Raw genomic sequence first — 10,055 nt, forward strand, 5'->3', positions numbered from 1 at the left:
TGCAGTCTTAGCTTAAGCAGCTCATTCTAACCTAGTGTTTTATGATTCCCTTTACTCGAAATGGTCAGGTGTCTAAAAGCGAGAAGCAGCCCTGGAGAACCGATAGCTTCTTTGTTGATAAGTGCTCGTTAATAAACAGCAGTCAAGTGAACAGCTATTTCACCTTGTTCTCACAGAGGCAGGAAGCTGCTGCAGACGCATTAGCGAGCCCTAGAAACTCTTCTCTGAGCAGCAATAAAATTGTGCCGTGCAATCTTCAGCCCGTTGGTTCCATCTAGTGGAGGTTTCTTCTTCTAGTTCTCAGATGGACTGGGCTTCTGAGGATCCTTGGCCAAACTCGGCTGGTCATCAAACACCTCCTGATCAAAGGGCTGAAGCCAGTTCTGGTTCTCTTGTCTTGTTAGCTAAACAATGCCCTGATTTCCAGTAATGCTGGTTCTTGGAAAGGATGCTTGTGTAGAGCTCAGAGAGTATTGTGAGAAATTGCCCTTTCCACTTTGTGGGAAGTGACTGAAAGGAACCTTTTTTTGCTTGGTCTCAGTGGAAATAGAAGTGCGCTGTGCTTTCTGTGTGCCCGGCAAATAGCTCTTATCTTCTGGAGTGGCCCCTTCAAAAGCCAAAGTAAATATTAAGTTGCATTTTAGTGTACCGAAGGTTTAACATACTGAAGTAGATGGGATCTGTCCCCTGGCCTAAGGAAAATGTTAAAAAACATTCCTTGTGGGAACGGCATCTGACAAGCAACATTTTCTGTTCTCTGCTTTATTCTGAAAATCCATTTGCCTATTTAAAAATCTCATGTTAGCACTTAATTTGGGTATTCTTATTCAAAGTACCATTTTGTCCATTACAGCAGGGTTCCTCAACCTTGGCGACTTTAAGACGGGTGGAATTCAACTCCCAGAATTCCCCAGCCAGCCTTGAAGGTTGAGGAACCTGTATTACAGAATTAGATTCATTCGCAGTCTGACTTTAAAATGTAACCTTTTAATATAATGATAATTAATATAATAATAATAACCTTTTCATATAATAATAATATAGCTCTAATATGTCCCTGAAAGGGGAAAACTTCCCTGGATTTCCAGGATTGCTTTGTTGAGAGGCATTGTTTGTGAACATTGAATGATGATGATGATTTCATTTGATCTTCTCTGAGCTTGACTTAAGGTCAGGCTGAAAGACCGTATACACAACTATACAAATCTCCTTTTGTGGGTTTTATTTTTCAGCCCAGTAGTTCACTATATGGGATTCGAATGGCTCTGCCAAAAAAGCTCTTTTACCACCTTTCTGGTCTGATTCCACCTATTTTGACTCCAACTCCCCAAGTTCTCAGCAAGCTATTCCCTAGCTGTTGTAAATTCGGGTGTTGTAATATAACAAATCTGCAGACTGTTAGATTATAGAAAGCTGGTACATATTACACAGATACGGATAATTGTTTGAAGGTTGTTTGTCTCAGGATGGTTGATTGATTGATTCATTCTATTTATACATTCTTTAGCTATCCCTCCTGCCACCTCCCACCCATGGAACTGCTTTGCACCCTCTGAGGTATCCCCGTACTGATTTAAAGACAGTAAATGAAATGAGGCACTCGGAAAATAGGATTTTGCACTTGTTATCAAAGGCTAAACGTTTTCTGCACTTACATAGAACCCTGGCATGCTCACAGCCCTTTGGACTATAGTTGGGAATATGCTACCTCCATAGTAGGTCACACATGAAGCTTCAGCAGGTCCTCATCCTTGTTCATTTGTGTTTCATTTTAGGGCGTGCTGTCTGACCTGTCGAAAATGACCCGCCTCCATGGCTTTGATCCTGTGTTCCTTATCCTGTTTGTTGGAGGGGTGATGTTCATCCTGGGCTTTGCTGGTTGCGTGGGAGCACTGCGGGAAAATATTTGCCTTTTGAAATTTGTAAGTTCCTGGATTCCGATGTGTTTTTATCAGGGCAGTACCATTCTGGTAGAACTAGGCTACTGAATCCAAAAGTTCAAGCCACCATCAGATGGCAGCAAGGAGATACAGAAGACTCTTTCCTCCCATCTAGTGGTCATCCGTTTCTTTTATCCCAGTTATAATAGCAATACTGCAAGGCTGAAATTTAATTTGAAAGTTCTAAACCATGAAATTTGCATCTTCATTTAACTGTGAACACAGCTTTCTCAAAGTCGTTCCCAGAATTCCCAAGCTTTGGTCATGCTCTTGGGAATACGGGGGGTTGTAATCCCAACACATTTGGAAAGAACCAGATTTGGGAAAGCTGATCAAATATACAAGGAATTGTATGTAACTAGATTGCTGGAAGTGTGATAGATTTGATGCATTTTTGCTCCTATGTGGTTATAGCCAGTTGCTCTGGAAAAGAGATTTTGTAGAGACTCTTAGATTGTTGTGGTTGTCTCCATAGGAGGAAATAAGGTACAGAATCAAACCAGGTTCCAAAGTCTGAGCGCAGATCCACATTCTTACATGAAAAAGTAGTTCCAGCCTACATTCATTGCCATAAAAAACATTTTTTTAGAATGCAGTGTGTCTGAGAAACATTTCCACCAGACTCTAGCATGGGGGGGGAGTCTGTTTTTGCCTTTGTTGGGGGAACTAAGTTCATACGTTGAAGATCCTGAATGTTCCCCCTAGTATCAACCAAGAAACAAACGGGAGGACAAAAGCCTTAATGAACCTTCCCCAACCTGTTTCTCTCTAGATTTGTTCAAATTCCAACTTCCAGAATTCCTGCCATAACTGTCAGAGATGAAGAACCTTGCAGTATCTCACCTGTGGGATAGCAAAGATAATTTTCACAGTGTTTCTGGTTGCATATGAAGTCTGGGAATAAATATTTCATTAGGTAGGGATTGAAGAGAAGAGGTTTTCTGCTTTTTGCTATGTACGGTTGCCATCCATATGATGCAATAGTTTTCTGTTGCATTTATCAACATATTTATCTATTGCAATTTTATATCTTGCGAGTTGCTTACAAATGAAGCTTCTGCAGACATAAGCATAAAATGCAACAAAATATAAATCATGACTGTAACAATATTGTTTTTTTGGAATTTACATTAATTGCTCATAAACTGTTAAGTAGAAGAAACAAACAGTGTGCTAAAGACCTTTAAAGGTCTCGGTTTCTCTCTTTGTTACCAGTTCAGTTTCTCTCATAGCTCAAATAAATCTGATATATGTGTTATTGCAGAAGGCAGACTGGTGTTCTCCTGCTCCCGTTTTTTGAAAGAACCAATTTTCTCTATCTAGCTTTCCCCATTTGTTGTCAAGTGTTGCAAATTATGGCATAGCATCTTAATAGATTTTGAAGATTGCTACAAGCAAAGCATGGAGCGTTAGGTGATATGATTGTACAGGAGGTTTTGGTCAGGTGGGGAGGTCATGGTGAGTTTTTATTTTCCTTGTGAAAACTAGACAGACACTTTTTCTGCATGAAAAGTCTTGACCTATTTCAAGGATTTTCAGACTTTTTGTCTTCAGGGTACCATTTCCGTATATGACATCAGGCACCAAACTCAAAAGTTCTGGCATATTCTTAGATAATCATGGGGAACTAACCAGATATGTCAGAATTGGGGAATTACTCACATCCTTGTGAATTGCAGCAGAAAATCAGAAGCAGTTGGCCTTTTCCATGCAGTCAGAATCAATTTGCCCAATTCCATGGAATTACTGCTCTTCTGATTAAATTGCTGATGATCTCCTGAAGAACAACTTGAATTCCCTGCTGCACAGTTGAAAACCAACTGGCTTTCTTCTTTTTTTGACAACAGCATTCTTCTCCTTCCTGAAATTGGTTGTCTCTTTCTCTCTCCACTTCCTTTCTCTTTGCTGTAGTTCTGTGGCACAATTGTGCTCATTTTCATTCTGGAGTTGGCCCTGGCTGTGCTGGCTTTCTTGTTCCAGGACTGGGTGAAAGCCCAGGTGGAGACGTTCTTCAACAACAATATTAAGGCTTACAGAGATGACATTGACTTGCAGAATCTCATAGATTCATTGCAGAAAATGGTAAGCTGTTCTGTTAATCATACTTGATCTGCATCATGTTTTATTTTAAATTATGAAACCAGTAATGAATGCTGTCCCTCTTTTACGTAAAGGAGAGCTTGATCAAGGAGAAGCGGCAGGGGAGGTGACATTAGCAAATGACAGAAGACCACAGAGGGGGAACACATCTGTGCAAGATGCAGATTTTCCCCCCGCTGTGTTGTTTTCGCAAAAGTCTTTCTTTTGCCTAAGATAGGGGTGGGCAGCCTGCAGTCCGCTGTTTAATTTCATGTGACCTTCAGCATAATTTCCAAACCCCTTGCAAGCTATCGGTTCAGATCTCTGTCAGGAGTGATCCGTGTCTTCCGCAGTAACTCATAAGAAGACAGTGGGATAACAAAAGATTAAATGGCCACATTTTTGTTCTCTTGACATTTATTGGAGCCTCTGAAGAGTTTTGCCCATGGAAGCTAAGCTTAGTTCCTGGTCTTCATGGTTCCGCTCATGCCATTTTCTTGGGAATAATAAGGAAAGGTATTCCATTGCTTTTCCTAGGATGCTGTGTCGGTTCTGTGGTCTGGCCTTCTGCCCTGGAATTTCCGGGCGTTCTAAAGCTGTCAGATTCTGCTTGGCTTTTTCGCTTCCTCCCTCAGCAGTTGTGGGGAATCTCGGATGCTTCAATGCATCCCTCTTTTGTTTCTCTCTTGCAGAACCAATGTTGTGGTGCTCAGAGTCCAAACGACTGGAACCTTAACATTTATTTCAACTGCAGTAGTACAAGCAAAAGTCGTGAAAGGTGTGGGGTCCCCTTTTCATGCTGTGTCCAAGACCCTGCTGTGAGTTATCTCCTATCTTCTTCTCCCTACCTTTATGCCAGGTTTGAGATACAGGGAAGTGTTTCCTGTACTTATAAGGATGAGACTCACCTTTTACAACCTTAAGTATTTCCTTGTCCCCCAGAGAAGGTTGGGATTCTGTGTATTTTTTTTTTAATTCAATGAGTCAATCAATAAACAAGGTAATAAATTCAACATAAAAGGATGCTACGTCACCATTTCCCAGGGATGCTTTGCATATTTCACCTTTGGTCTCTGGCATAAGAATTGATCATGCAGCATGTTTTAACCTGTTTACCGGATCCATTTGGAGAATCAGTGTAAATTAATGGTGAAGGATTAAGGAGGCCCACGTTCAAGTCTACTTCAGCTCTGGAGTATTGCTGGACAATTTTGGTCTGGTCACTGGGGGGTAGAAATGGTGTCAGTGGGAGCTATTGAAGAAAAGGCAAAATAAATCTATCCCATGAAGTGTGCAGATCAATCCCATTGTAAAAAGCTGTATCAACTCTTTTTCTTCTCTCTCTTCAGCAAAATGTGGTGAATACCCAGTGTGGCTATGATGTCAGAAATATGGTGAGTATTTCCTAATTCTCCCTTCCCTAATTTCTCACATCCTTTCGCCATCCCACTGTTCTTTAGGGCCCGCTGAAAAGAAGCAAAAAAGCAAAGCATTAGCCAATGAAATATGTTAATTCATGTGTTGATTTAGGAGTTGATTTCGTATCCGTAGTTCCATTTCTGTAGCCCTTCCAGAATCACGAGCAGCCTGGCTAATGGGCACATCTTTCAGTCCCTTGGGTTTCCTGTTAGTCTTCAGCACATACTTCAAGCATGGAGGACTTCCCACATCCATGCCGATGTGGTGTGGTTTATTTGTGTGACTGGTGAAATGATACAGCACCAGAAGCCTGTGGTGTTCCAAGAAATTTGTTCCTTGAACCTTGTGATTGTCAGAACTGGGGCAAATAACCTTGTCCTTGTTTAGGGCTTTGGGCGTCCTGTAGAAGGAAGGCGGGTGGGGTTATTTATCGTGGCAAGCTGGCAAGGTGCCTGGTTCTGTGCGCCACAAAACTCCGATTGTTCTGAGCCTTGCTCTCTGTCTGGGAGCCACAGAACTTCCTCCTGTTCTGCAAAGTCTACAGGGTGGCCTTGTTGAGTCAAGATATTTATGGTGATAATGTTGGTGGAGGGAAAGCATGATCTCTAGGGTTCCCCAAAGAAAGGTTTATGTGTGATTGTTATTTGTGTCATTTCATTTCATTTCTTGCTGTCAGATGACACATGTTCAGCTTCTAGTTTAAGGTGTTATTTGTTGGGAGCAGTTTGGAGGACTTTTGCTCCAGAGTAAAACTTAAGTAGTAATTTTTGATGACGTTTGCTGAGCAAAGGACCCAATGATGAGGTTTGCTTTGTAGAATCCAGCTTTTCTAGGAGAATCATTGTAAGCGTTTTTAGCAGAGCAGATCGTTTCCCGTTCTTGTTCTTCAAATCTTTTTTTTAAAAATGTGGAATATCACCTCAGTGGTTGGTTGCCTCACATCCATGTAGTATTTTTGGCAACATCACAGAAATGGTTGCTGTTGTCTTTCTCAGGGATTTTTCCCCCCAACTTCCCATGTTCTGGAATTTGCTGGCAGTTCTACATGCAAGTATTAATCTTTCTTCATGCCATCCTTCCCCATTTCTTCTAGTCTTCATCACTTTGGGGGGAACGAATCTTCACAAGGGGCTGCATCACTGCCCTGGAAGCCTGGCTGCCCAGAAATATTTATATCGTTGCAGGAGTCTTTGTTGCAATTTCATTATTGCAGGTGAGTGGCTGCAGGCTTAAAGATGTATATTTATATTTATTTATTTCCCAGCTTGCTGAGGGTTGATACTCATTCCTGTTGTCTGTAAGAGACTGCAGAATATTTCATTTCAAACTATTTTGAGCAGAAAACTTTGCGAAGTGTCCTGTTTTGCAGGTAAAACGGGCTCGGGGGGGCATTGTTTAACAGTGTTTTTGAGCTCAAAACAGCTCTTTGGCCCTTGGGAATGGGACGTGGTGCGAAGTTTTGTCCTGGACACAGTTTGAAACCAAATGTCTTGTGCACCACTAGGATTGTGTATTTCTTACAGAGGAATACCAAGTTAGAGAACTGAATAATTTCATCCAAAGGTACTGTTGCTGAACTTTAACTAAACTGGAAGGCATGGAGAATGTAGAGAACAGAAGTATATGGCTCTTCCTTTTTTTTTTTTTTTTTTTTAACACTGCCACTGTTTTGCTACCAATCAATTTTTGGTCACAAGATAAAGGATAAAGGAATCGAGCTACATGCTCTTTTGGAAAACTTCCAAATGTTGGACCCTACGATAGGGCTCTGTGAAAATCCGCAGTTTCCAATTATTTCTATAAGGAAGAGAATTCATTCTGTATCTTCCAGGTAGCTAAGCTTGGACATCTAATGAATCGGTGTTTGTCTACTGTGTGTATCGGGCAGTTCTTCCATAGAAACTTTTTATCAGGAATCCTGGCTTTGTCTTTGTTTTATTTCATTTTTTTAAAAAATATCTGAGCTTTCCCAGCCAAAGACTGCAGTGAGTTAGTGCTGAAACCCATTATTCGAAGTCACCTGTACATTGGGAAGATTGGTGTGGTGGGCGAGGCTAAAGTCTCTCTGTCTGTCTGTGGAAAACGTGGGATAGCACACATTTGCAAAAAGTGGAATTGCACCTCGGAAATTGACAGGTCCATTCTATAATTTGTTGACCAGTATATCCATTTAGGATCCCCAAACCCCTTTAACAGACAGTGATGAAAACAGTGGTTGTTTAAACATCTGCCATCTTCCTCGTCTGTCCCTGCTTCACTTTTTAATCATTGGCTTATTTAAATTGTTCCCCAACCATAATAATTGAGAAAGTGAGGTTATGCCCCTTCAGTATTCCATTGCTGAACACAGGAAATGTTTCACTGCTTTTCTGACCTTACCAGAAGTATTTTGAGCTCAGAATACTTCCTGTGGGGTTAGAACATCCTGCCTGGGGTTTGAAACTGTGTTCTGAATTCTGCTCATTTTGCACACACCTCTAGCAAGGCATATCCAGAAGGCACCTCTCAGTTCTTATTCATACCCATCACAGTCACTTCTTTCACATCTGGAAGCCTGAGAAGAAGACAGCAGAGGAACATGGGGACACACCTCCCTATCATTCAGAGTTGGAGAGAGAACATTATCAGCTTCAGTTTTCAGAAATACCAAGGCAGAGGTTGAGCCAGTATAGCTTTCTTTAGAACCTGGCACATTTACATTTTATTTTTTAACCCAATTGATGTGGGGCACTTGAGGCTGGAACTTTTTGAATTCAAAACATTTTGTATGCCATGAAACAACATGAAATATTCATTATGTGCCATCAAGTCAGTGTCGACCCTTAGCGATCACATGGATAGATTTTCTCCACGACAATCTGCCCCTAACATGTTCCTTTAAATCTTCTGTGGTGCACCCATCACCACTGTAACTGAGTCCATCCACCTTGCTGCTGATCATCCTCTTCTCCTTCCTTCCTTTCCAAGCATGAGAGCCTTCTCCAAGAGAGCTAGGTCTTTGCATAATGGGTCCAAGTAGGGTAATTTGAGCCTGATCATTTGTGCCTTGAAAACACGAAATAGCCAACAAGAAAATATTGGTTTCTATTGTTATAGGGGGAACAATTAAACTATGAAATCAGTTATCTATTCTTAATTGGACCTCTCTCTCTCTTTCTCCCCCCACCCCCAACCCCCCTATTTTTCATTAGATATTTGGGATTTTCCTGGCTAAGACACTGATTTCTGATATTGATGCAGTGAAGTCTGGCTTCTACTTCCCAAGATAAAGACTATCTGCAAAGACCAATCAATGTTCACTGTTTGTACCATGACTGTAAAGAGAAAGGAAAAGAAACTTGAGGCTTAGGAATGCATCTAGAGCTTCAAGGCATTATACGTCCTTGGTTAAAATGCTCGATGGTATCCTGCTCTTCTTTCTGTCCATTTGTGAATTGTTTTGCAGAATTGTTTTCTTTGAAGGAGATGCATTTATCCACAGCCCTCTGCATGCTGGTGGGTGAAGACCAGAGTGTGCAACAGCGGCCTACTGATTTCTGTCTCAGGACTACTGTCTTCATTCTGTTTCCTTCCTTCCTTCCTTCCTCCCTCCCTCCCTCCCTCCCTCCCTCCCTTTTTACAGTATTTTGAAGTGAGAATGTTACATTCCAAATGTTGATCAGTGCCTAGAAAAAAAGTCCCATGATGCCAAATAAGTATATCCTAAGGAGGGAAGGGGAGGGGGAAGATCTGCAAGGTAACATTGATACTGAAAACATGTTCAGGGAATGTTGTGCACGTTAACAAATTGAAGTGTATTGTATGTGAGTTTTTAAATGGAAGCCATGTTTGTATAGTTGTACGGGTGGGTGGGATGAAGAACTCCTGCTCTTCCCTAAAGCTTTGGTTGGAGCTCATGTATAGAAGAAGGAAGTTTTTCTCATGTGGACCAGATCCAGTGAATCCATTTGAGGGGCTACAAGATCTGGAGAGAACACTGGATTTACTTCAAAAGGACTCTCATCAGATTGAAAATCTTTACCTAAGTGGATTTATAAAACAAATACTATTCTTTTCATTCACTGGTGTCGAGATTGGATTCTCCTGTCATTTCTTCATTTTAGGCTTTTGTAATATTGCCATTGTTATTTATAGAGGTTTGGACAAGGGAATGTGTTTTCTTACAGCATAGCTAATATTGTAGGAAGGAGTTACAGCTGATACAAAATCACATTCACCTATGGACATTGCTAAATATGGTGAAGTATATTTCTCAAAAAAAATAGTCACATGTTGATCTGAAATACCTTATATTTCCCTCCCTCTCTATGGTAGCATTTAAAACAACCTTTACACTATATATGGCTAAATTTTCCTAGATATACAGAAATAATTGGATGCATTTAACTATTCAAACGTATTTGAATAATAGAAGACCCATTTAAAAGAAGAAAACAAAATGGATTACCTTAATGTATATACCACCTATGTTCTCTGGAAAGTTGGAGTACTTAGACTTACTGGACATTGGTCTCCATCTGAAAAAAGGTCTACAACACGCCTCTGGAACTTGGACTACATAAGCCATGTATGATGCCAGTTAACAGCTTGTTTAATCTCTTATATTTATGCTTCTCT

At 40.8% G+C, this 10,055-nt stretch overlaps 1 protein-coding gene across 2 annotated transcripts in view; it reads left to right on the forward strand.

Annotated features, from left to right (window-relative positions):
• TSPAN14 (tetraspanin 14) overlaps window positions 1-9,509 on the forward strand; it is a 42,056-nt gene extending 32,547 nt beyond the window's left edge. For both annotated transcript variants that reach the window (XM_088129374.1, XM_088129382.1), the window contains 6 exons: window positions 1,776-1,922; window positions 3,852-4,022; window positions 4,712-4,837; window positions 5,369-5,413; window positions 6,532-6,651; window positions 8,630-9,509. In XM_088129374.1, coding sequence (XP_087985500.1) covers window positions 1,776-1,922; window positions 3,852-4,022; window positions 4,712-4,837; window positions 5,369-5,413; window positions 6,532-6,651; window positions 8,630-8,707 — 687 coding nt within the window. In that variant the 3' untranslated portion in view covers window positions 8,708-9,509. The remainder of the gene's footprint in view (window positions 1-1,775; window positions 1,923-3,851; window positions 4,023-4,711; window positions 4,838-5,368; window positions 5,414-6,531; window positions 6,652-8,629) is intronic.
• The last annotated feature ends 546 nt before the right edge of the window (window positions 9,510-10,055 follow it).

The sequence above is a fragment of the Python bivittatus genome, unplaced genomic scaffold, assembly GCF_059951505.1.
Source record: "Python bivittatus isolate LINGU-HERP-01145 unplaced genomic scaffold, Pbiv_v1 ctg000050_np1212, whole genome shotgun sequence".
Taxonomy (NCBI): Eukaryota; Metazoa; Chordata; class Lepidosauria; order Squamata; family Pythonidae; genus Python; species Python bivittatus.